The sequence below is a fragment of the Ruditapes philippinarum genome, unplaced genomic scaffold (assembly GCF_026571515.1).
Source record: "Ruditapes philippinarum isolate M1 unplaced genomic scaffold, ASM2657151v2 ctg852_1_1_1_1, whole genome shotgun sequence".
Taxonomy (NCBI): Eukaryota; Metazoa; Mollusca; class Bivalvia; order Venerida; family Veneridae; genus Ruditapes; species Ruditapes philippinarum.
In genome coordinates this window covers 85117-112832 of record NW_026852510.1, presented here as the reverse complement: position 1 = coordinate 112832, position 27716 = coordinate 85117, and the positions used below count along the sequence as shown (strand labels likewise).

General features: G+C 34.3%; 2 protein-coding genes across 3 annotated transcripts in view; one reads left to right on the top strand and one right to left on the bottom strand.

Moving 5' to 3' along the window:
• Window positions 1-10363: 10363 nt before the first annotated feature.
• Window positions 10364-13310, bottom strand: LOC132715296 (mRNA export factor GLE1-like). Its single transcript, XM_060698295.1, has one exon. It carries the CDS (start codon window positions 13308-13310, stop codon window positions 11187-11189), a length of 2124 nt encoding a protein of 707 aa, XP_060554278.1. The 3' UTR covers window positions 10364-11186.
• Window positions 13311-13392: 82 nt separating this feature from the next.
• LOC132715284 (claspin-like) overlaps window positions 13393-27716 on the top strand; it is a 35669-nt gene continuing 21345 nt past the window's right edge. For both annotated transcript variants that reach the window (XM_060698277.1, XM_060698283.1), the window contains exons 1-14: window positions 13393-13526; window positions 17473-17593; window positions 20434-20495; window positions 20892-21080; window positions 21655-21756; window positions 22186-22263; window positions 22528-22579; window positions 22827-22922; window positions 23650-23756; window positions 24289-24370; window positions 24508-24625; window positions 25207-26253; window positions 26575-26687; window positions 27207-27439. In XM_060698277.1, the coding sequence (XP_060554260.1) occupies window positions 13491-13526; window positions 17473-17593; window positions 20434-20495; window positions 20892-21080; window positions 21655-21756; window positions 22186-22263; window positions 22528-22579; window positions 22827-22922; window positions 23650-23756; window positions 24289-24370; window positions 24508-24625; window positions 25207-26253; window positions 26575-26687; window positions 27207-27439 (2436 nt within the window). In that variant the 5' untranslated portion in view covers window positions 13393-13490. The remainder of the gene's footprint in view (window positions 13527-17472; window positions 17594-20433; window positions 20496-20891; window positions 21081-21654; window positions 21757-22185; window positions 22264-22527; window positions 22580-22826; window positions 22923-23649; window positions 23757-24288; window positions 24371-24507; window positions 24626-25206; window positions 26254-26574; window positions 26688-27206; window positions 27440-27716) is intronic.

Below are 27716 nucleotides of genomic sequence, written 5' to 3'. Positions count from 1 at the left end.
GCCTAATTTTTTAATTATCCCCCTTTGTTTATTTTCACACTTTGAACTTTGTCCAGGACATAACTCAAAAACTATAAGAGGTATCAACATGAAACTTTGTAGGTAGATAGATCTTATTAAGTAGGTTTGCAGTGCACAAGAACTGTAACACTGTCTTGCCTACTTTTCGAGTTATTGCCCTTTGTTCATTTTGACACTTTGAACTTTGTTCGGGACATTACTCTAAAATTATAAGAGATATCTGAACATGAAACTTTGTAGATAGATAGGTCTCATTGGATGGAAGTGCAGTGCTTAAGAATCATTACTCTGCCTTGCCTTATTTTGAAGTAATTGCCCTTTGTTTATTTTTACTTTTTGACTTTTGTCTGGGACATAACTTTAAAACTACATGTATTAGAGATATCAACATGAAACTTTGTAGGTAGCTAGATATAATTGGATAGAACTGCAATGCGTAAAGAACCTAAACAAAGCCTGGTCTAATTTTGGAGTTATTGCCCTTTGTTCATTTTTACACTTTGAATTTTACCAGGGACATAACTCTGATATCATCAGGAAACTTTATAGATAGATAGATCTCATTGAGTAGAAGTGCAGTGCAAAAAAACATAACTCCTCCTTGCCTAATTTTGGAGTTTTTGCCCTTTGTTCATTTTTTTTATACTTTCCTGTGTCCAGAACCTTCTCGGGGAGCATCACCCGGTTCAACCGGTTCTTGTTTTTAGGTGTTTCTTTTTCCAATTTCAATTCATAGCACTATTCTATGATAATACACTTCTATATTTCAGAGTTTTACCTAGTGGGTGAAAAACTGGGTGGATTAGAAACTAGGAAGGAAGACTTGGACTATTGGACACAATATGAAAATAGTAAAAAGGAATTGTGATGTAATTTAGAAAAAAATACTAAAGTATAGACTGTTTATTACATGAAAATTTGAGAAGATGACGCTTTCTGGAATTTATAAGCAAGCACTGTTGATTGGATACGGAATCATAAAATGAAATGGGCAGATCGCATTCACATCATTTGTCACGGTGAATCAGTATTATTTTGCTTGTTAGAGATATAAATATGCCGTTGATGTTCATACATGGTACAGTCATGGAAGTCAACAATAGACTGGATAAATGAATAACGGCCTTGGATTTTATTTAAGGTAGCACTCCATGCTAAATTTCAAGTTTCCGTCAATATCTTGCAACCAGTACAATGTATGATATTTCAGATTCCAAACTACAAAACCTGTAAAAGAGAACTGTTGAGAGAGAGATAATCAGGCTATAACATTGTAAATTGATAATGAAATTATGGTACTTGGGAACAGTACAAAAAGGTGTGATTCATCAAAACAGAAGCACAAAAATTACCTGGCAGTAGAATGACTTTAGACACAGTGTCTCTGCTTTTAACAACTCCCTATACATGCAAAATATGACCAGTAAATTAGTGCTTGACCATGAAGATGTTCTATTTTAAATCTTGTACCAGTTGTAAAATGACTTGCATGCAGCCAAAAAAAGCACTGTAAATGTGGTCCTATGCATTATTCTATAATCATCAACATGTGAGCGTAGGCCGTGAATTTCTAGAATTCATATTTCAAGTGGCTTTATCCCTTTTATGCTAAAAATGAATTTTATGTGATGAACTTAATTTATTTGATATCGAGAATATGCACCATCCTTCATTTGAATCTTAGGCTGTTTTTACTGTTTGTAGTATTACCTTGATGTTGATTGTTGAACTTATATAGTTAACTTGTGTTTATATTTCTTAAAGTTTTTGCATATCTTGTTAAAAAAAAAGATTAAAATTTTGTTGCTAAAAATTGTGTAATTTTATTTTCTTTCCGTAAGTCAAATTTCCAGCACTCAATAATTTTATTATGCTTTCTTCAGTATTGGGAGAGAATTACCAATCAGTGTAAATTGGACAAAATCTGGGTCCTTCACCATCTACATGCACGAGGTCTGTTCCAAAATATCATAGACAAAAACTGTAACTCAATAAGTTTCAACACAATAGATAAAACATAAAGTAGGCAATAATGACAAGAAATTCACGATTGTATCAGGTTGAAACCGATACCTTGCTATAAACCTCGTCTTCAGAAAGATCTTCTAAAGGGTTGGACCGATCTTGAGACTGAACTCAAACTCAGTTTTTTTTAACTTCAACTTGTTTGATCTCAAAGTTGAGCACGGCCGAGCTCGTTTCTGAGCTTGGAGACCGATCTCGGATGTTTATAACCTAGGGGCCTGATGTGAACTAGTAAAGTCTAAAGAAAATGTATGGCCTTGTCTGTGTGAAATATGAAAAAAGTAACTCAGTTACTGCCCAAGTTATCGGCATTACTTTAAGCTACGTAAACATACCTAGCACATACAGAGGTTAACATCATGACGTTGTAAGCAAAGTTTTCAAAATATCCTCCATGGTGCTTAATGCTCTCCCTGTGATTGGCGACCAATTTATGTTACACGCTTTCAAACTAGATGTAGTTCCTTTTTAATGTGCTCAACATTTGTAAAGTTTTTTTGTCAGAGTTTGCTTAAGTTTTATAATCTGTGACCTTGTAATTGCGATAACAAATAGAAGAACAATGCAAAGTATATAGCGCGCTATATCTGGATAGTATGGCACATGGCGGAGTCTCTTAATTTTTCTAGTTTTAGCTGTGTCTTCTGACACGGGCAATGGGAGTTATTTTGGTGAAATATAAAGTTTTCCATGTTGTCGATTAACCCCAGACACTTCAGATCAAAAAATGCTGACTGGCTTCATGTTGGGAATGATTTTAGTTGGTATTGGAATGCATGCACATTTCCTTAACTTCATTGTATAGCAAACACTGTACCTATTTGCTGCAATCACCAGACATGGTCAGATTTTCTTGTAAAAGGCATTGAACAGATGAGTTACTGCACCCACTTATTAGCTCACCTGTCACAAAGTGACAGGGTGAGCTTTTGTGATCGCTTTTCGTCCGGCCGTCCGGCGTCCGTCCGTAAACTTTTACTTTAAATGACATCTCCTCATAAACCACTAAGCCAATTTCATCCAAACTTCACAGGAATGTTCCTTTGGTGGTCACCTTTAAAAATTGTTCAAAGAATTTAATTCAATGCAGAACTCTGGTTGCCATGGCAACCGAAAGAAAAAATTTTAAATATCTTCTTTTAAAAAACCATAAGAGCTAGAGCTTAGATATTTGGCATGAAACATCTTCTAGTGAGTGTCTACCAAGTTTGTTCAAATAACAGCCCTGGGGTCAAAATTGGCCCCGCCCCGGGGGGTCATTGATTTTCCCTATATGCATATAGTAAAAATTTAAAAAATCTTCTTTTAAAGAACCCAAAGAGCTAGAGCTAAGATATTTAGCATGAAACATGTTCTAATGGGTGTCTACCAAGTTTGTTCAAATAAAAGCCCTGGGGTCAAAATTTGCCCCGCCCCGGGGGGTCATTGATTTTCCCTATATGCATATAGTAAAAACTTAAAAAATCTTCTTTTAAAGAACTCAAAGAGCTATGGCTAAGATATTGAGCATCAAACATGTTCTAATAGGTGTCTACCAAGTTTGTTCAAATAAAAGCCCTGGGGTCAAAATTGGCCCTGCTCTGGGGGGGTCATTGATTTTCCCTATATGCATATAGTAAAAACTTATAAAATCTTCTTTTAAAGAACCAAAAGAGTTAGAGCTAAGATATTTAGCATGAAACATGTTCTAATAAGTGTCTAATAAGTTTGTTCAAATAAAAGCCCTGGGGTCAAAATTGGCCCTGCTCTGGGGGGGTCATTGATTTTCCCTATATGCATATAGTAAAAACTTAAAAAATCTTCTTTTAAAGAACTCAAAGAGCTATGGCTAAGATATTGAGCATCAAACATTTTCTAATAGGTGTCTACCAAGTTTGTTCAAATAAAAGCCCTGGGGTTAAAATTGGCCCCGCCCCAGGGGGTCATTGATTTTCCCTATATACATATAGTAAAAACTTAAAAAATCTTCTTTTAAAGAACCAAAAGAGTTACAGCTAAGATATTTAGCATGAAACATGTTCTAATAAGTGTCTACCAAGTTTGTTCAAATAAAAGCCCTGGGGTCAAAATTGGCCCTGCCCTGGGGGGGGGTCATTGATTTTCCTTATATGTGTATAGCAAAAACTTTAAAAATCTTCTTTGAAAAAACCCAAATAGCTAGAGTTAAGATATTGAGCATGAAACATCTTTTAGTGAGTGTCTACAAAGTTTGTTCAAATAAAAGACCTGGGGTCTAAATTGGCCCCGCCCCGGGGGTCATTGATTTTCTTTATATGTGTATAGCAAAAACTTAAAATCTTCTTTGAAAAAACCCAAATAGCTAGAGTTTAGATGTTAAGCATGAAACATCTTCTAGTAAGTGTCTACAAAGTTAGTTCAAATAAAAGCCCTTGGGTCAAAACTGGCCAGGCCCCAGGGGTGTCATTGTTTTTAACTATATGTGTATAGTAAAACTTAAAAAAAATCTTCTTTTAAAAAGCCCAATGAGCTAGAGCTTAGATGTTTAGCATGAAACATCTTCTTATGGATGTCTACCAAGTTTGTGCAAATAAAAGCCCTTCCTTGCAACGTTGGGGTTGGGGGGGGGGCCTATATACAGGTGAGCGACCTCAGGGCCATCATGGCCCTCTTGTTATTTGAACTTCCCTGATACTCAAGTTGCAGATCTTCATTTATTCGTAAACTGTTTTTTGTTAATCAATATACATGTAATTATTTTTATACCAAATTATATAAAAAAAGATTAAAGAGATAAGATCCACACACAATATAAAATTCTTATTCCAACAGATTGCATTCCTGTTGGACAGTAAAGTGTCAATATAATTTCAATAACATTTTCTTTAAATAATATCTTGTCCCGAGGATTAAATTATATAATAATGTGACTAAGTATGAAAACAATCCATTTATTAATTACAAAGTTTTAGCCAATTGAAGCAAAAAAAAAGCTCAAGGTTATGTAAAGGTCAAGGTCACATCAAGTTACTAAAAACAAGCAAATTCATTGAATTTATATCCCCGGCCGAGTACTGGTTATTACTAACACAACAACTGAAGACATAAGGCTTTATTTATATATTTATCATGGCATAAACAGTAAATTAAATATTCTTTGAACTTGATAAATATTCAGGGCAATAACAGAACCATAACTCTGTGTTAAATAGTAATATCTGGAAATGTCAATGAGATGTATGCATACTGCATAACTAATCAAGGGCCATAAATCTGAGTTATAAGTGTCTGACCGGAACAAGGCGACTATATGCACATCTCCTCTTCGTATCCCATAGAGTTTCATTGAATTCCAGCAAGAAGTTGCAGAGAAGTAGCACGGAACGATGATTGCTCTGGTTGTATACTGCATAAGTTATCAAGGGCCATAACTTTAAGTTAAAATGTCTGACCCGAACAAGGCAACGATATGCCCATCTCCTCTTGGTATTGAAAGTTCCAATAAAGTTTCATTGAATTCCAGCCTGTAGTTGCAGAGAAGTAGCGCAGAAACGAATATTTTTCTGTATGCATACAGCATAACTAATCAAGGGCCATAACTCTGTGTTAAAATGTCTGACCCCAACAAGGCAATGATATGCGCATCTTCTCTTGGTATTGAAGGTTCCCATAAAGTTTCGTTGAATTCCAGCCAGTAGTTGCAGAGAAGTAGCGCGGAAACGATTTTTACTCTATATGCATACTGCATAACTAATCAAGGGCCATAACTCTGAGTTAAAGTGTCGGACCGGAACAAGCCGACAATATGCGCATCCCCTCTTGATATTGAATGTTCCCATAAAGTTTCGTTGAATTCCAGCCAGTAGTTGCAGAGTAGTAGCGCGGAAACGATTTTTAGTCTATATGCATATTGCATAACTAATCAAGGGCCATAACACTGAGTTTAATTGTCCAACCGAACAACCTGACGTTATGCGCATCTCCTCTTGATATTGATGATTCCCATAAAGTTTGGTTGAATTCCAGCAAGTAGTTGCAGAGAACTAGTCCGGAAACGAAATTCGGATGGACGGACGGACAACGCCAAAACTATATCCCCCTCCCGATTCCATCGGCGGGGGATAACAATTGCAGAAGCCACTTCCAATTCGTAGAGCGTTGGACTGTGAATCAGGCGACCTGGGTTCGATTCCCAGACGGCGCAGGTCTAAGGTCACTCGTTGTGATTGATCATGAAATCCTATCTATGTTCATTCGCACTGTACCTTTGCTCTTGTATGTACAGAAGTTTCAGTTCCTTGCGAAAGTGAAGGCAACTAGTACTGGTAAGCTGCTTGACAGCCTGCCCAGGAGTGATGTGGTGGTTGAACTGTCCTCTGGTGAATTCAGTGTGGCTTACTGACGTGATACAGAGTGAAAAATACCAACACTTCCACCACTACTGAATGATAACTGTGAAGTTTGGTCAAAATATTTTTGTTGATAAGGAGATGGCAAAATGACAGGCAATGGACATGGGATAAAAAATCTCACCTCTCATTAATTTATTTTAAGCAAATTGTTCTCAGGTGAGTTGAACGATCCCACAAATGAATCAAGAAGAACAAATTCAAGACATTCAAAAATTTTATTTTTTAATTCAACATTAATCATGAAATAACATAGCATACATTATAAAAATCATCACTAATTTGATTACAGAAACATAATGTATTAGTATATATGTAACAGACATATTTCTGAAAAATAACTTATTCTATTTTGACAGATAGATAAAATAATGCAGTACATACTTCATGATTAATATTCAGTACACATTGCATGACTGAAATATGGTTCATATTATATAATTGAACAAGCATTTGATAGTATTGCGGGCAATACAGTAGTCCCCTACCGGTCCCTCAAAAAGTTCTTTAATTGTCATACACTCCTGTGTATTGCCATTTATAATGAATTTGAGGATGAAGTCTGTATTTGAAAATATCGACCACAAAACATAATAAAATAAGTTTGTTTATATCACAGTAATGTGTTAAGTTTCCATGCTTAGTAAGGAAATTATGTTTATACAACCTTGTCATATTATTACGATGTGGGATTTTAAAGTAAATCCTATAAGGAATGAAGAAGTTGGAGTGAAAATACCAGTTTCTCGAAAAAAATCTAAGTTCAAGGGGGACATAATTCTGGAAATAGTCTTGCTAGAGTATTTAACCTTCTCAAAATGTCGAGTGATAATAAGAAACATATATATGAAGTTTGAAGTAGATACATTAGGAAATAAAGAAGTTATTTAAAAAAGACAACATTTTTCCCCTAAAAAATCTAAGTTCAAGGGAGGTAATATTAATATTTTTTGTGCTAGAGTTATAAACCTTGTCACATATGATGTGGTTGATGACCAGGAACTTATATTTAAAGTTTGAAGTAAACACCTTAAGAAATAAAGAACATTATAGTGAAAAAGCTGAAAAATTTAAATCAGAAATCTTGAAATTCAGGCTATTTGTTGTCATAGCAACCAGAATTTTCAACATAGGAAGAAAATAAAAAGATGTGCATAATCTCCAGACTGCCATCTACCCATATTTCAAAGTTTCATAAAAATATTTTCAGTACTTTTTGAGTTATCACTGGATCCAGTTTATGTGTTAAATTTTGCCATATTTTCAGACTATTTGTTGCCATAGCAACCAGAATTTTCAACATAGGAAGAAAAAAAAAAGACGTGCATAATCTCCATACTGCCATCTATCCATATATCAAGTTTCATAAAAATATTTTCAGTACTTTTTGCGTTATCGCGGGATCCAGTTTTGTGGACGGACGGACTGACGGACTGACAGACTGACAGACAGACAGACGGACAGACAGACAGACGGACAGACGGACGGAGGGTAAACCTAAAGTCCCCTCCGGTTAAACCGGTAGGGGACTAATAATGGTACACACTGCATGGCTGGAATTTGATATATACTATGATTGAAATTTGGTACATTGAAATATAGTACTCACATCATGATTGAAATATGCTATACACTTCATGACTGAAAAACAGTACAGTACACAGTGTTAAAATATGGTACATACTGCATGATTGAAATATATTACACACTGTATGATTGAAATTTGGTACAGAATTCACAAATGATGTATGGTACATTCTTCATGATTGAAATATTGTACTCATTGCATTATTGAAATACACTACAATGATTAACATACCACTTCATTGTCATTATAAATTTTTTTACACAAGACACTTCAATGAGATTCATCATGGAAACATTACTGAGAATTAAGAAATTCATTAATTTATCAATACTAAATTATTACAGGGATATAGACTGTGTGATTTGTCAAAAAAAAAAGGCGACCATTTTCCCCTGACTAGAGCGTATTTTATATTCTCAGGACAGCCATGAAAATGAAAAAGTTACTTTTTTCGACTGTACTTTCTAATTTTTACGCAATTCCAATAATCATAGAAGTTTTAGAATGAAATAAAAAATAACTAAATAGATAAGAATTCAAGGCTAAGCAGATTTAGAGTGACTTGATTTCCGCCTTCCACACCAAAAACATTTAAACACTAGTTATAGCTGAAACGATTGATTGAATAACAAAAATTTAAAAGCCAAAAAAAAAAATGGGCTGACTTTACAAAAGACGCAACATAAAATATTCCTAAATGAGTGAAATGACCATGACCTGTGCTTTCTGTGAAATCACAGCCCTTACCAAAAAATGAAAATAATAGATAATAAACTTACATACAAGTTTATACAAATGACAAGTTTACAACACAGACTTTATATTATATCATCAGTATACAAAATAAATCAAGCCTGTTCCAGTTTTATAACAGTTTGTCAATGACAATAAAAAATACTGTATTAAAAGTATTTGTTTTGTTTTCCTTCATTATACTTTTACTTCAAAAGATTTTTGACAAGATATATAGTCAAGTTCAAATCGCTGGAAGCCTATATAACTCGAGTGGCTAAAAAACAAGGATTAAGCGAGTATAAATATGTATATTTACAGCCATATAAAGTGTTTAAACAAGTTTATGATACCTGAAAATTGCCTACTTTGATAACAATAAAAAATGTTACTATGGTGGCTGATTTTCTATTACTTTATTGTTGTTATCCAGCAAAAAAAAACAACAACAACAAGCCAAAGTCACAGGCTTTTGTCTTGTCAAACAAGGCATAATTAATAGTGCCTTTTGGTCCTTCGCTAGAGTGAAAAGAGCATGTCACTAGTGACACAAGACAAGAATAAAGTAAGTGCTTTTGGAAACAATCTATTATGCTGCTATTTATAGTACAATTTATAATTTGGCAATGATTTCACACATTTACCAGTTTCTTTTAATGAAACATGCAAACATATTTCTTATTCACTTATTTTTGGGATTATTCATTTTAAAAATAAAACTACACAGAACAGATATGAGCCGTGTCAAAACCAACATAATGGGTTTGCGACCAGCATGGATCCAGACCACCATGCGCATCTGCGCAGTCTGATCAGGATCCATGCTGTTCGCTTACCAACCCTATTACAAGAAGAGAAACTGATAGCGAACAGCATGGATCCTGATCAGACTGCTCGGATGCGCAGGCTGGTCTGGATCCATGCTGGTCACAAACGCACTATGTTGATTTTGTCGTGACGCGGCTCATAAATAGCTTTATACACTTGGACCATCATAGAATTCTCTACTTAAAAATTATAATAAATATTGAAATTATTTAGGTCAGAAAAATAAAATTTTGAAAATTTATCAACTTCATAATAATTTTAATTTCTATAAAAAAAATTTACAGTCATTTAAAACAAATTGATTAAATTAGAGAAAATGTATAAGTTAGAGAAAATGTATTCAAAACATTCAATCAATTTGCACAAGAACATGTTCATATTTGGTACCAATGTGAATTAGCTAGGCATTTAATGGCTGGAATGTTAGCATACAAAGTACAATATGGTATATTTTATATACAAAATTTATATAACACTACACATTTGTAACATTGATTTTCTTTGGTCACTCATGGCATTGTCTATAATAAATAAATGGAAGGTTTGTAATACAATAAATATATCATATAAAACAATCCACAAAAAATTATGTAAGGATCTTGTTGGCAAGTGCGAGATCTGATTATAAAAGAGCCGCGTCATGACAAAACCAACATAGTGCATTTGCGACCAGCATGGATCCAGACCATCCTGCGCATCCGCGCAGTCTGATCAGGATCCATGCTGTTCGCTGTCAGTTTCTCGACTTGTAATAGAGTTGATAAGCGAACAGCATGGATCCTGATCTGACTGCGCGCATGCGCAGGCTGGTCTGGATCCATGCTGGTCGCAAAACCATTATGTTGGTTTTGTCATGACGCGGCTCAAAATAATTATATTCATAGTACTGCAGATAATAAATGTTCTTGAACAAAATATTATTATCCATTATATAAATGCTCACACTTAGAACTTTATCAACATTTTTTACAAGAAATATTAAGAATATCCAAATGATACATTTCTATTGTTTTTATCAATTTTTTGAAATTCATATGGGTTATGTTCCAATTGCAGACCTATCCACTAAACTAAACTGAATTATTTACATACCTAACTGCAAATTTAAAGATTAAATTTTATTTTCATCAATGTTAAATCAAGGGAAGCAAATCATGATTTATTGTTTACACAACACTTTCCTAGGGACTAGGGTAACGGTTATTTCTAAGCCTAACACCAAAAAGCATCAAATGAAAAATTGCACTTTGGAAGTTTAATGGGCCTACATGTACAAGAGTTAAACAATTAGTTTACTTTCAAATCACTGACTGCATAAAGATGATGAAGCACTGATATCCATAAAGACATAAAAATATCAGTATTAAACCAAACAAATTTTAAATTTTGAGAATTAAAAGCTCAAAATTATTTTCAATATTTTACATAATATTTAAGAGTCTATTTCATTACAAATGGCAACAACAAAATTTATCATTACAAAACTGATTTCAATTTGAAATATTTCTTAATCCCTGACAAACACAACAGCATTGTTTCTCTATTCTGTGTAACCATGTCTCACACACAAAAAATTTGTTTTTATGTACATTTACTCACACATGGTACATAGTAATATTGTTTAATTATGACAACCAGAAATTCTTTTCAAGGAAGCCATCTGGTGGCGGTATACTCCCATGATGCTTCACACTGGTTTCTAATAGCAACTGTAACCTTGTCAATGAACCACTTCCTGCATCAGACGACACACTTTTTAACTTTGGCAACATTTCTTTGACAAGAATATGCAACAACTTCAAGAACTGCTTCTTATAAACTTGACATAGAGCATTTCCTGTAACCTGCAGGCAATCATATATCATCGTTGTGGTAATATCAGGTTCTGGCTCAATGTTCAACACACGTGTCAGCCACATCCAGGCATATTCTATGCCATGGGGGTGGTTTCCTCTCGGTGGGGAAGATACAATGATTGAAAAATATAGTCTCATTATTCCAGACATCCTTTTCAAAAATTTGTCATGTTTTTCCACAACATCATTTTCATACTTGTACCCCCTAGATTTGAAATAGTCAGCATCACTCTGTCCTTCTTGTCTTGGTATATAGTACGGTACAAGGTATGGGCATTGTGCCTGGAAATGGGCTAACAACATTTCTCCAATACTAGGTGACTCTGTCCACAATCCTGCTGCGACCATTCCTATAGCAAATGCAGACTCATGCTTTGACGAAACTTGCTCATCTCCTTTCTTCACGATCATTCTAGCGATGAGATGTTTACAGAATGCAGGTCCCTGGGGATGCTGATTAAGTTGAATTTGTCGACCCGACACTTCCACTGGCTGACAAGACAGAAGTTTCAGGAGGCGTTTTAATTTGTCTCTTAAATGATCACCACTGACAGGTGATATTGCATTGATAGAAGTGTTAACTGCTTTCTGTATATCAAATTTGAATTTCTTTAACTCTGCTGTTGAAGATAAAACAGCTGTTGCCTCTTCTACTGACTTCAATTTTTCCTGCAACTCTGTATACTTTCGGAAAGCTTCTATATCTACACAAAGTTGCTCTCCTCTTGAAGCAGCCTGAGCTGATATGTCTCCAGTTGTGATGAGAGTCTGAGACCTTGAAGCCTGAGGAACTGGAGTTGAGGTGGCCAATGGAGCCTCAATACTTGCAGCAGCAGCAGCGGCGGCAGCAGCTTGGCTCTGTTCTTGTTGTAGCTTTGCCTGTCTTTCTTTCTCTGCCTCTGCTTCTTTTCCATCCTTTTCAGCTTTTTCTAACTCTTTTTGTATAACATGATATGCTTTAATGGCTCTTTCCAATATCTTTACACATTCTTCACAGTTTTCTGCAGTGACTGTGCCACTTTGTTGACAAGCCCTATTCACTGCATCTGCATTACTGACTTGGGATTGTATCAGGTTAAGAGACTTTTTAGCAGTCTCAGAGATGAAGTTCTGGTACTTAGTAGCATTGAAGTCACTCTGAACTTTGGTAAACAGTTGGTTTAATTGTGAAACACATTTAGACAGTTTGTCCTGCCTCTCTTTATTCTCTCTCTCTTTTCGCCTTATTTCTTCTAACTGAAGCTTTTTCTTAACTTGTTCAGCTTCCTGTATTCTGGCATCGTGTATTTGTTTTCTTTGCTCATGTGTCTCTTTCAAAATTCTATGCTGTTTCACAATTTCAGCAGCCTGGGATTCATTTCTCAGCTCAATGTCTTGTATTTTTAATAAAGTTTCAAAATTAGCCTTTCTCTCGATCTCTTGAACTTTAAGCTGTGCTTCAAGTTCAATTTTATTTTGAATCGCTTCAAATTCTTTTTGTTTCTTCAGTCTCGCCTTACGTGCCTCATTTTCTAGTTCATCTTCATATTTACGAATAGCCAGTCTGGACTTTCCAAATTCTGGTGACGTCACTGAACATTTTCTAACAATTCTTATGTTATCTTGATATATATTATCAGAGGAAGAGTTTTTGTGAACTGAGCTTTCTTTACTCTCATTACTTATTGACAATCTATCATTTGAATTATTTGTACATCTACTTTCTCTTTCCTGGTTTTCCTTTCTGTTTTCTTCTTTTTTAGATTTCAAATTTTCAAAGAATTTTGGTGATACATGAATATCTGGGGGAGATGTACATGTTTCCAACAACGACTTCCAACTTTCAGTGGTAGAATTTCTTTGATACGGCAGTTTGCCCTTTTCTGTTTTCCTCAGTTCATCAATAATGCCCATTTTTGTAGACTAACATCAAAACATCAAGGCGGCCATTCAAATTATAATTTTACAACGTGTGCATTTTTCGTCAACACCGGGAAAAATTTCGCTAACCCATCGCGGGAACGTCGACAGCGGCAGTGTGTACAAAAGTTATCCAACTTATTAGACAGTTTGATCAGACTGTTTCGGCTTAGCATGTCCGAACAAAAACTGGACGAAGTAGATGGAGAAGTAATTATGTTTATTTGCATATATTGCTCATCATATTTTTCTTGAGAAGTTTTGGAAAATAGTCTGCTGAAAGCGTGGGTCGAATTATTCGTCCTAGTTAATTTTCGACCCACGCCAAAGTCACATAGATCTGTTAAGATTAATTTAACATTTACGAGTTTGACGTGGTGTCATACGTGCCTGAATATCATTACCAATATATCAATTAAAACTTAGATTCTTATCTCATTACCAATAATAATTTTAGTTTTTGTGATTGTCTTTTAAGTTTTTACAAGTAGATCTATCTATTTGTCCTTTCTGCTTAAAAGCCTTTTATTCAAAAGGTCAAAGACATTTTTTAAAGAAGGCCACTGGATGGAGTCCACCAAATTAGGCAAACCATTACACCGGCTGTGACAATGCCAGATTTAGGTTTTTTTTCTTTGTTCAGCGGTGACTGGTGTCAATCAATCAAACAATAAATGCATGCTTTTCTAAATTCTATAATTCAGTAATTAAATTTATGTCAACAATCCAAGATGTTAATATTTTAATGTCTGTTTCAAAAACATTATTATTGAAAATTTGGATGTCAAGAGTTCAATACTTGATCTCGATACTAGCTAAATCATTTGCAGGGTAAACAAAAGTATACATGTGAACCCTCTGCCTTTTAGCGGGAGACTTCCAGTTTCTGCAGCCATATTTTCAAAGATTTTTCTTAAAATAATGTATATTTTTACAAATTAAAGAAATCTCCCTCTTTTTGATGTCAGAACTTCCTTTGTTTATTGCAAATTCTAAAATCTTCTCTTTTTGAAGAAAAATCGGCCACTTGATCATCAAAAAAAAGTTCACACGTTTGCAACAGAACATCCAAAACTTCAGCATTTGCTACTGAAATATTGTATATCATGTTAATTAAAAGTAAAAATTAAAACACCCAAGACTTTATCCGGATTAAATCAATGTCATGTAGTTTTCAGTCATTGAATTTAGCACTGGCTCATGGCCAGTGAAAATTAGTTGGGGGCCAGTGTAAATATTAAGAAAATTTAGTTAAATATATAGTAGAATAAATTCAAAACTGGAATTCGGGCCAGTAAATTCAAAATCTTAAATTCAATGACTGAGTGTTGTACATGTACATATCTGTCCGGACACATGGTACTGTACAGGGCTGAAAATAAGCGGTCGCCCACGGCGACCTCCTAATTTGTAATTGGACTACCAAATTTCAAAATAGTCCAGTCGGCGACTAAAAAAATCGGCCGTAGATTAAATTAATATCCGTCATTAAATCAACTCGCGTGAAAATTCAAAGGAGCAATTGGCTCCAAAATTATTAAATTGGCTATTAAAAGTATGACTATTGGAATCTCCAGTCTAAATTTAGCATTTACTATTTTAAGAATGGAAAAGTACACATTTGGTTTTCCATTTTCAATTTCCGCTTTACCGCTTCTTATCTCAAAACACAGCGACACAGTCTACTTCTTGTGGGTCATTGACTGGTTTATATTTTTAACTTCCCTTCCGAATTAAATATCGATATGAACAGTAACACAGTCTAATACACTGGCCCTCACCGTTTGTTTACATCAGCTGATAAATATGACACTAAATGTCGTGAACATACCTGGCAGATTGTTGAGTATGCATTGGAAAATTGGGTCTTGATATTTAATATGAAACAATAACGAGCGGCATCCTAAGATGGGTATGTTATTAGCGACAAATTATGTTCTGCAGTTGACAACTTGACCTGTTGACGGTAAGTTTGCATTCAGTAAATCTTATCGTTGTTGATAAAGTTAAACAGATCAAAGAAATTATTAGTTAAGAGTAATGGTTGTTTTTATTTTTGTGTTTTTTTTTGTGTTTTTTTTTTTTCATTTTTTTATTTATTTTTTTTTTATTTTTATTTTTTTTTGGGGGGGGGGTTGATTGCCATTTAATTATGACCTAATTATGCCTTTACAAGGAATTTATGTGACATTTGGCTTTACAGAGAATTCCTGGGGAAAAAGATTGACCTTGATTTGGCTTAAAATCAAATTTAAGTTTTGTAACCCCTAAAGCTCTTGCAGAAGTATTCATTTATAAATGGCTTATGACTGTGAAATATTAAAGAAGATTCAGTTAAGAAGCATACAAAATGCCTTCAGGTAACTTATACTGATTCCTGTACACTTATAATGACAGTAGTACATGTGATTTTTTAATATCCCTACATTTTCTTTAGTTCAGAATTTTCAATATTATTTTCTCCACTTTTCTTACTTTCAAACTTGTTTCTTCTGTATTATTTCAGATACAGATAGTCTTCAAGCCAAATCTTTGTCATTAACCAAGCAAGCTGAAGCAACACATTGGAATGTGTTTCTGCTGTTACTGTCATGCCACTGACTTAACCAGACAAATGTTATAGCTACTGAGCTGGAAGCTTTTATGATTATTGACTGTAAATTATATAAGTTTGATGTGTTAATGTGATAAAAAATGTAGGTACCTAAATAAAAGTGGATAATATAGTTTATGTTTTTCTAAATACCTCATGCTGTACCATTTTGCCTTATTTGAAAATAAAATACAGGCATGCAATTTTCGCTGCTAAAAAAATTGGCTAAAAAAAATTTGCCAGTGCTAGCCCCGTTTCAGTTCATTAATTGTTGGTCCACTAATATATTTACTGGGCCACCAAAATTTTACAGTCAGTGGCCCAGGTGGCCACCAAGCTTAAATGGTTAGTTTTTATCCCTGCTGTAGTGTTGACAGTTTAGATAATTTTGATACCCTCCACAATGGGCCTCAGATATAATCAACATGGTCGACATAATCAGAAATAAATAAAACTAATTTGTTGATTAGGAGAAGAAATGTTCAAAAAGTGTTCCTTTGATTGTCCCTTAGCAGAACTTAGCTATTTGAAAAATAAAACAGGGCCAAAAAACCCTTCTTTCTAGAGGCCGAATATAGGCTGCTTCTCCAACCAAACTAGCGTCTTTTTTTTTTTTTTCCAGTTTGGTCCTCAAAATTCCCCAGTCTCTTGAAATTTCCCATAGAATTTAGAACAAAATTAAATGACAGTGTTATACTGCCTTATTATTATTCCCAGTGCCTTTTACTTTTCTATTTTGAAGGACTTGTTCAAAGTTTGTGTTAAATTTGAGACCCCTTTTCCCTTAAGTATGCCAAAATCAGGCATATTTTCCCCAAGAAAAAGGCTGAGGCCCCTTCCCCAAAAATGGTGTTTTGGCCCTGTAAGATCTCAAATATTATTGAAAATTGTATTTGATTATATCAAAGATATACATAGAATATTTAGCTCCATGATGATATTGATGTTTCCTTTTGATGACTTGAAAAGGTGCCATACTGCTAGTTTTTACAGTGTTCTCCGACTGCACAGGCCCATGCAGCTAGCACATGCCTGTACTGCTTGCCAAAAGTTTGTTGTACTTGAGTCATCTACAGCTAGTATAAATAATTACATTGATGATGTTCAGCCATTTATGATGATATTATGATGAAGCATATAGATATATAAGAAATAAAATAACTTTTGAAATTTAATTGAGTTTTTGGTAACAATGTTAATTCTGGGTTAAGTTTTTGAATATTAAAATATTTCTTTGTCATGATCTGTTATACACCACCTACTGTGTATATTTTTTCTAACACCAACAGTGCATGATTTTCTCTTGATCCTTTGTTAAAATGTCACACAATAAAGCTTGCCTCTGCTCAGACCAACAAAGAATGTTTTGTTTAAGTGTGACATGGAATGGTTACATGTACATATATATATTTTGTTAGAGCTGTTATTGTACATTAATTGATTTAAAGCTACATGTAAATTCAAAAGCAGAGAATTTTTAACAAAATGACTAATCATTAGTAATGTACATTTTCTATTTTGAGTCCAAAATCTCAAAAAGATAATTAAAACTTTTATTTTTAGTGTCCAGTTTCAAGTGAAGACTGTAGAAAGAGACTGAATCTCTTAAAACATCCAGACCTTGAAAAGTCACTGACTGACTCGGGTATGGATGATGGCAGTAACTCTGGCAGTCTTGATACAGGTGAGGTTTCAGAGCTTTAATTATTGATTTATACACACATTTTGTTTTTACTGCTACAAATAGTAGTAGTAGTTTTATTTCATTATATATATATAATGAACATCATATATATTAACAATTCATACTGTGAAAAATAGCCCCATATGTTGGTATTTGCAACACAGAGTACTAATTGTTAGCTTGACTATTCGAGTACTAGAGAGAGCTTTTGTTCTTGCCCCAGCATTAGCGTGGCCATAACACTTTCGGTTAAGTTTTTGCATGGAAGTTGGTATCTACAAATCTATGGAAGAGAGTGGGCTGAAACTTGCTAGATTATCTTACATGATGAGTACAGGTCCCATAACTCTGAAATACAGAGTTATGCCCCTTTTCTTCATGTCAAGCACTGAGAGTCGGCAAGCACGCTGTCTGTTCTTATTTTGTATGCTTAATTGTAATGAAAGCATGGAGGTTATTTCAACCAATGACCAATACTGGTGTTATATGACCAATACTGGTGTTATATGACCAATTCTGGTGTGTTATATGACCAAGTCTTGTGTTATATGACCCAATTAATTCTGGTGTTATATGACCAATTCTGGTATTATATGACCAATACTGGTGTTATATGAACTGTGCTCTGCATAAGACACAGTTTGCCTGTAAAATATATATCCTAAGATATAGCATACCTTAGTGATTTTACAACATTTATATATAATTATGGCATAGCAAGGGACCAAAAGTAAATTCTGCTGTAGGCAGCAATTTCACCAGCCGTTAAGACTCGCGGAGAACAATGAATGGGGAAAATTTAGTGATCTCATAGTTATTGAAACTATCAAAAATGTACAACTATAAAAAATGTAAAAATAAACACATTTTGCTAGTTTAGACTTTTAACACGTCTTCATCACACATCAGTTCTGTGACAAATGATCCCTGTTCTAAGATGCAGTTACCTTACCAGGCTTAAACCTCTCTCAATATTGTTTATTTTTAGCTCACCTGTCACAAAGTGACAGGGTGAGCTTTTGTGATCGCTTTTCGTCCGTCGTCCGTCCGTAAACTTTTGCTTTAAATGACATCTCCTCATAAACCACTGAGCCAATTTCATCCAAACTTCACAGGAATGTTCCTTTGGTGGTCACCTTTGAAAATTGTTCAAAGAATTTAATTCCATGCAGAACTCTGGTTGCCATGGCAACCGAAAGAAAAGTCTTTAAATATCTTCTTTTAAACAACCCTAAGAGCTAGAGCTTAGATATTTGGCATGAAACATATTCTAGTGAGTGTCTACCAAGTTTGTTCAAATAAAAGCCCTGGGGTCAAAATTGGCCCCGCCCCAGGGGGTCATTGATTTTCCCTATATGCATATAGTAAAAACTTAAAAAATTTTCTTTTAAAGAACCCAAAGAGCTAGAGCTAAGATATTTGGCATGAAACATCTTCTAGTGAGTGTCTACCAAGTTTGTTCAAATAAAAGCCCTTGGGTGAAAATTGGCCCCGCCCCGGGGGGTCATTGATTTTCCCTATATGCATATAGTAAAAACTTAAAAAATCTTATTTTAAAGAACAGTAAGAGCTAGAGCTTAGATATTAAGCATGAAACATCTTCTAGTGAATGTCTACCAAGTTTGTTCAAATAAAAGCCCTGGGGTCAAAATTGGCCCCGCCCCAGGGGGTCATTGATTTTCCCTATATGCATATAGTAAAAACTTAAAAAATTTTCTTTTAAAGAACCCAAAGAGCTAGAGTTAAGATATTAAGCATGAAACATCTTCTAGTGAGTGTCTACCAAGTTTGTTCAAATTAAAACCCTGGGGTCAAAATTGGCCCCGCCCCGGGGGTCATTGATTTTCCCTATATGCATATAGTAAAAACTTAAAAAATCTTCTTTTAAAGAACCATTAGAGCTAGAGCTTAGATATTTGGCATGAAAGATCTTCTAGTGAATGTCTACCAAGTTTGTTCAAATAAAAAGCCCTGGAGTCAAAATTGACCCCGCCCCAGGGGGTCATAGATTTTCCTATATGCATATAGTAAAAACTTTAAAAATCTTCTTTTAAAGAACCCCAAAGAGCTAGAGCTAAGATATTTAGCATGAAACATCTTCTAATGAGTGTCTACCAAGTTTGTTCAAAATAAAAGCCCTGGGGTCAAAATTGGCCCCGCCCAGGGGGTCATTGATTTTCCCTATATGCATGTAGTAAAAACTTAAAAAATCTTCTTTTAAAGAACTCAATAAGCTAGAGCTAAGATATTTGGCATGAACATGTTCTAATGGGTGTGTCTACCAAGTATGTTCAAATAAAAGCCCTGGGGTCAAAATTGGCCCCACCGGGGGTCATTGATTTTCCTTATCTGTGTATAGCAAAAACTTAAAAATCTTCTTTGAAAAACCCAATAGCTAGAGTTTAGATATTAAGCATGAAAACATCTTTAAGTAAATATCTACAAGTTTGTTCAAATAAAGGCCCGGGGGTCAAACTGGCACTGCCCCAGAGGTGTCATTGTTTTTTAACTATATGTGTATAGTAAAAAAACTTTAAAATCTTCTTTTTAAAAAACCCAAAGAGCTAGAACTTAGATGTTTAGCATGAAACATCTTCTTATGGGTGTCTACCAAGTCTGTTCAAATAAACAAATAAAAGCCCTTGGGTAAAAATTGGCCCAGGGTGGGGGGGGGGCCTATATACAGGTGAGCGACCTCAGGGCCATCATGGCCCTCTTGTTTATCATACCAACCTTTTCATCAAGGTTTTTATACATATACATACCTAAAACAAAAATTGTTGTACTTAAATGAGGTTGACAAACAAATGTTTGTTATAATGTGTATTTATTTTTTACAGGGATATCTGGTGAAAACAGTGATGATGACGATGATGTTGTCTTGAGAAAACCAAAGAAGACGGTATATTAATAATAAATAAAACTGATTCTTCACTGTACTTTTAAGTTTGATTTTAGTTTGGGATGCATAGATCCCTGACTTCAACTTGTCTAATTCTTATTATCAGATAAAAGGATACAATAAGAATATCATTACAACCTATTTGATAACAGAAGAACACATTTATGTCAATGTTTGTGGTTAAATATATTGTTATTTAAATAAAAGATCAGAGTAGGGATCTATTGATAATGCATGCTTAGATACAAAGTTTTTTCTGGACAGTATTCCAGGCAGCAATTCAAAACAATTAATTATTGAAGTGCCAGATATTCCAGAAATATTTATAAAAATTTGATGGTATACTTTTGTTATGATGCTCACCAAAATCATAACTTGTTATGTATTAATTTCTAGATGCACAGAATTCTTGATGATGATAGTGACATGTCACAAGATGTCACAGATTTATCTAGGGATGTCACAGACAAGCAAGTAAAGGTGGCAAATGTTGAATCAGCTTCAAGCCAAGAAGAAAATTTGCAAGTAAATCCAAGATTTGACCTGTCCAAGGAAGTGATAGATCTTAGAGAGAAAAGGAAACAGGTAGAGTGACCACCATCTGAAATCATGTTGTCTTTTTGCACACATTGTGATGAGTTGTCGTAAGGGATCAACATTTAATTTCATTTTCTGTTCTTGCCGCATTCACTTGAATCATTGATTGACCGTAAGTCTCCACCATACTTATATTTAAAATTTTGATACTATTAAGTTGGCCCACTTAGCTTGAAAGGGAGAGCATCAGATTTGTAATCCTGCAGTGGCTGGTGCAATCCTCTGGCAAGGAGAAATTTCCCCATGGGAATTGGATCAGTTTGACCAAAAATGTGTTGAGGTTGTTGTAAAAACCAAAACAAACAAAATTGATACTATCTGTTTTCTTTCTTTTTTCTTTGCATTTGTACAGTACCACTTAAAAATTCCTAATTTTGTCATTAAAAAAATACCCAAAAAAGTGTAAATATTTCAACAGATCATTAGATATTCCCATTTTAATCCCACTTTCAGGCATGGATTGTTGTTTTAAAAGTAACCATGTAAGTTGAATATAAATCAAGGCTGTGTTTATAGAGCTTTTAAGTTGACAACCTCATAAACAAAATGTGTTACATTTCAGGAGTTTACCCCAGAACAAGCTCTAGATGTGATCTTGCAAGATTCTTCTGATGACAGTGATGAGGACGATAATGATGACACACCCAGCAAGAAGAAAAGAATTGTAAATAATCAAAATGTCTCTGTGTAACTATGAAAAAATCATGATGTCTTAAATCAGACTCGATGTCTGTAGCTGCCCTTCATGCTGTTACTTGCCTCTCATGTGACTCTGTGGGTTTGAATCCCCTGAGGGACTTTGGATTCTTTCATGTGAGGAAGCTATTCAGCTACCTTATGAAAGGTTGTATGGTTCTACACAGGTGTACACTGGTGCCAGAAATAATGCACTTGAGGTTGACCTCCACTAGTAAAGCTGGAAAGGCACCATGTATGACCTTTACAGTCTCATTGGGACTTACTCCTGTTTGCTCGAAATATTTAAAACATCATAAATAATTGATACCTGTATGAAACATGCAATCTGTTCTGTCATGATCCCCTTGTGTTTTGTTTATTTTACCTTTTAACAATCTGCTATTATAAACTTTAGAAACGACCAGTTGTGGATTCCAGTTCTGACGAAGACGACAATGTTACCTTGATGGACACCATTAAGAAACATTCTTCTGTAAGTAATGAGAATTTAAACTGTTGTTTAATTTCTATTTTGTTTCTGAAATTTTTCTTACAAGTTATCTTATGATGGATCACTTACTATTTATTGCATAGAGATAAATGCAAAATGGGCACTTGAAGTCTTTCTCCGCCTGTAAAGCTGGAAAGTCGCCATATGATCTTTAGAACAAAACAAACATGACCTGTATTGTATTAATGTGACCCTGAATATGTTAATTTGGGGTGGTTTTTTTTCATGTTTATGTCATATTTACAGAAGACTGGGACGGATGATCTCTTTGACAGTGAAGAAACCAAACAGAAACATGGTAAGTACATGAACTAAATATTTTATGATCATTATGGAGTATTTTGAATTCAAAATGGGAAATCAAATTTTCAGATAAATGCAGGGATTATTTAGCCATCTGTGATAACTTACAGGTTAAGTTCACTTGGGAATGAACATCCTTTTTTCATTAGAGAAAATGCTTTATTGTACATATCATACTTTACCTAGAATATCACATTTAACTTTACATCTGAGATTTAATGAACATTAACATGATTTGACAGGTGATGACTCAGACAGTGATGATGAGAAAAGTTCGCCAAGAAAAATTCCAGACAACTTATTTACTGAAGATAAACACAGCGACAGTGATAGCTCAGGTAATGTGAAGGTTTCTAACAAATATGTTTACAGCAACACATCTCCAGGTTCAGTTTTCATGAAATTTTCACTTTTACCATGCTAAATATATTCTATGGTCAGTTTTCAATCTTCACTTTTAGGGAAAAAAAAAATATATAGTTACTGGATAGCAAATGGTGCAAACCATGAGTGTCAGCTGATAGTGGTATAAACTGGTTGCATCAGTTGATACAGTCTCCTCCAGGAGGCTAATGGTTAAAAGTGGGTAAGATGGTCAATTTTTTTAAGTCATTTTCTTTTAAATTTATCATTAATGAATTTGTTCCTAAATTGCAAATGTGCCTTCAATGTATCTTTAAAAACATAATGCTTAAAAATATACTATGACGATAAAAATTCATAATAGATGTTATCTGCAACTCCAGAAATTTGAGGATTTTTTTCTGGTCTAATCTCAAAGCTTCACAGTGCTCATAAGAATAGTGATCAATGAGTTACTCTTATTATCTAAGTAGTGACGATATAAGTTTGTACTACAGGATTAGATAGGGAAAAATACATATTTTCCGTGTTCTGGAGCATCTGTTTTGCCTGTTCTTACACATACCTGTTTCATTATGTATATACCAGTGGTAAAATGGTAGGTTTTTGACATAAAACAAACAGAAGGTTCATAATAAACTGAAATTCCACAACAAAATTGCAGATATATTAGATTTTGAATTGTTTGTATGTTTTCAATAGGTTGTAGGTCATCGGGGTCAGAGGTGGAGAAATCAGATCATGAAAATGGTGACGAGGGATTTGATGAATCATCGATTGACCCTAAACTACTGGCGAAACTGAAAAAGGCATGTATGATCAATATTTTAGTGGTCAGGGTCTAATTTCTGTAACAAGTAAAACTTTTAGGAAAACTATATTTATATTTATGGATGGCAAAAGCAATCAGAATTTTTTTTAATTTCGAGGAACTGCTAAAATTATTTAAATTGATATTTATCACAAAATACTGGGCAGTACTCGTATTTTAGGCCTAAAATGAAATATTACTTGTTTGCTCTCCTGTTCCATACCCACAAAAATCACACCTACCAAAAAAAATTTATTACCAAACAAAAACCTAAATTCTTGTTGGTCAGATAAAGTACGCTAATGGAATAAAAAAAGAACGTTGGCATTGTGCATTTTCTATATCCCGAGAAAGCAGAGTTATCTTACGCTTTATTTTCCTGCATATTTAAAACCATGCAGATCTTGATTTAGATTAAGTTTTTATTTTGTTTGGTCAGATAGGTTTTACGTCTCCGAAAGAAACATAATAACTTCGATATAAGGACTTTCATATAAAGATTTTTGAAATTTTGTTGTTCTATTTTTAAGGGAGCAGGAAAAAAGCCAAAGAAGAAGACAAAGAGAGATGAGTTACAATCAATACATAGTGAATCTCAGAGAATTGTTAGAGGTTTGTTAATAATATATAGCATTAAAGTGTTGAACATTTTAGTAATATTTCACTTGATTATCCCAATAAAGATTAATGTACTTAATTATGCTACTTGAAACATTTTATATATCATTACTTTATTTAACCTTTTCTAGAGGCAAGAGTTAATCTACCATATCATCAGCCAGCACCAAAGTCACTCAATGATTTCTTGGCTAGAGCCAACAGGAAACAACATGAGTACAAAGTTCTTAAAGGATTCAGGGATACTACGTAAGTTATGTTCATTTAAAACCATACAAAGGTCACGTTAATCTTTACCCTACCCATGCATGCATATTTGATTTATAATTAGTCAGTACTAAGTAAAAAAATATTTATAAAATTGTTATTTTATGGATTTATTAAAATATTTTGTGCAAAAAAAAAATGTTAACTTTTGACTTTGACTGTCATCAGTGCATTAGAAGTATAATAGTAGAGAAGTTGCACTTTTGTATGCATAAAAATTTCATATAAATGCTACTGGCCTTTACAAAGCTAGAGACAAAAATGCATTGGTTCTAATCTCTCAGGGACTGTGATTTTTTCTTATGCTAGGAAGGCACACCACTATCTTACAGACGATTTGTAGTTCTACTTGTGTGCATGCTCTTGTCTGAATGATGCACATAGGAGCATCTGGAATGTTACCATTGACCTTTATAGTATTGATGTAAATTTTAAGGCAATAAAAGAATAGACAAATATAACAGCCCTTACATTTGTAAAAGTGTTGTTCAAAAAAAACATAGAAATTCAATTTTGCCGTTTTAAGGTAATTTGTTGTAAAGTTTCAATTTTTCATTTTGTAGGAAAGCCAATTTGATGCAAGATATATTACAGAATGTAAGAATTCAGACTAAATCTAAAACTCAGGAAGAGCTCGACAAATACAGTGATTCTGATGAAGATTGGAATCCAGATGAGGAAGAAGACAAAAAACTTAAAGACAGAATAGATGAGCGAATGAGAAATAAATCAGGGGTTGGAATGCCTCTAGGTGAAATTAAACTTGACAATGCTGGTAATGAAAACAGCAATCAGAGTAGTGTCATTGTAGCAGAGGTTGATGAGATGGACGTTGACGATGAAGATGAGTTACCTGATATTTGTGATACTACAGTAAAAAGTGATAAAGAATCTAATAGATCTAATACTGCTACCACAAGTGTTCCTTGTAATTCAACCGTAAGTATTCCAGACAATATCAATGAAGATTCTGAGCAAGGATATGAACTCTTGGTGGAAACTGTGAAAGTTGATAGTAGTAATACAGAAGCTGAAAGTAGTGTTCAAACAAAACCAGAATGTGTTCAAACAAACCCAGAATGCGTTCAAGACAATTCTCAGGCAACGTGTTCTAAAGATATTGATAAAGATAGTGTTCCTTCTGAAAGTGTTGCTAGTGTGTTAAATAATGATACTCCAGATGATTTGTTGTTTGATTGGGAGAAAAATGATTGTGAAAACTCAGGGAAAATTCAGGCAGTTGATAATGAGTGTACTGAATCACGCGGAAGCGATTTGTTCAAGTTAGATGACAATAAAGAAAACATTGACCCTAACGGAAGACCTATTGAAGCAGCAAAATCTAGTGAAGTTCTTACACCTAGTCATAAGGATAATAAGAAGTCTAGTCCGAGAAGCAGTGCTAAGAAAAAGAAGAACAAAATAGCTGCTCTGGCTGGAATAGATCTAGACAATGTTAGACCATGCCTGAGTGGTAACGATGAAACATTTATAACATTGGAAGAAGGTGAGGAGGCACCTAAACACCCTGGGGTACAAAAATTGATGGATAGATTAACAAAACATTCAGTAAAAACTGAAAAGAAGCATCATAAGGACACTGATATTAGGTAAGTCTGGGTTTACTTTCACAGTAAGGGAAATGGGCCCTTCCCTTAAATTTTGGGAGGAATAATACTTATTTTTTTGAAAAAGGCAGAGAAAATCCTATTGTTAGTAAAACTGCCAGATTTTAAAAAGCCGTCATATAAGCTTTAAAGTTGTTGGTGTAACTAAAACAAAAAGAAAAGAAAAAAGTCATGAAATTATTTTAAACATATTTATTGTGCTTGGAAAAGAAGTGATACTGAAATAAATGTTAAAACTTTGTTAAAACTATTTTCTTTGCTAAGACTGTAGAGTCTAGCTGTATATATGATCATATGTTTCAGCATAATCTCTAAGGATGTTGTTGGTATTGACAAAGAAGAACTCAAGTTTAATACATTTACATACCATGGTGAAGATGAGGAAGCCAATCCATTGATGAAATATGAAGCTCCAGGTATGCACAGTTGATATATATATATTTAGTAATTTATGTAAAAAACGATTTTTATGACTAAATTGTCCTCATTGTTAAAGTTCCCAAAGAGACTGGCACCTTTACCACTAGGCCACAGCATTACTGGTGGATTAAGGGCATTATTTTTCTTTGGCAAAGTACATAAGAAACATATTAGTGCCAGAGCAGAATATTAAAATATTTTATAGGTAAATTATAGCCCATTTTCCTCATCTCTAATGTGATTTCAACCTTTTTGTTTCTGTTTAAAAATGATGTTGTCAATATATCTTATGGAAAGTCATTGGTTGTATTTACATCTCTTCTGGAACCTGAAATACAGTGTCATGAGTAAAGAGCTGTTGGGTTATTCATCCACCAGTTAAGCTAGAAAGGTATCATTCCACTTGAGTTGGTGCCAATGAAAAATGAAAAAAAAAATCGTAATTTTTGAGAGAGAAAAAACTTGATCACTGAATCTATTTGTAAAATTGATACATTTAATGGATCTGATTTTAGGTGCCAAACTGGTAGCTTTAAAGGAACAGTTGAAGGAGAAGATGAAAGCTAGGCGAGAGATAGCGAGGCAGAAACGTCAGGAGGTGTACGATCTTGACAACGAGGAGGGAGGTTATGATGCCGAAGAAGAGGCAGAAATGTCGGAACATTCTGACACTGATGTTGAAGATGAGGATGACTTTGAGGAACAGTTTGGGGATGATGAAGAACTAATAGAAGAGAAAGAAAAAGAGGTTTGTAAATTATTTATATTATATATGGTGTGCCTGAATATGAAACTAGTGACCTTAATCAAAACGGTTATAAAATTAGTGTAGCCAATCGAAAGAACCGAATCGGCGGTGGGATTGCTTTGACCTGTCGCACCGTTGTGAATATGAGGAAATTGAAATCTGGAGTGACAAATTGTTTCGAATTTTGTATTTGGCAACTGGTATTCAAAAACATTACAATGCATGTAATTGGCATTTATAGACCACCATCCATGTCAACAAATTCACAATTTATTTC

Excerpts from the sequence above, each read along its gene's own strand:
- LOC132715296 (XM_060698295.1), bottom strand. The coding sequence starts at position 13,310 with ATGGGCATTATTGATGAACTGAGGAAAACAGAAAAGGGCAAACTGCCG.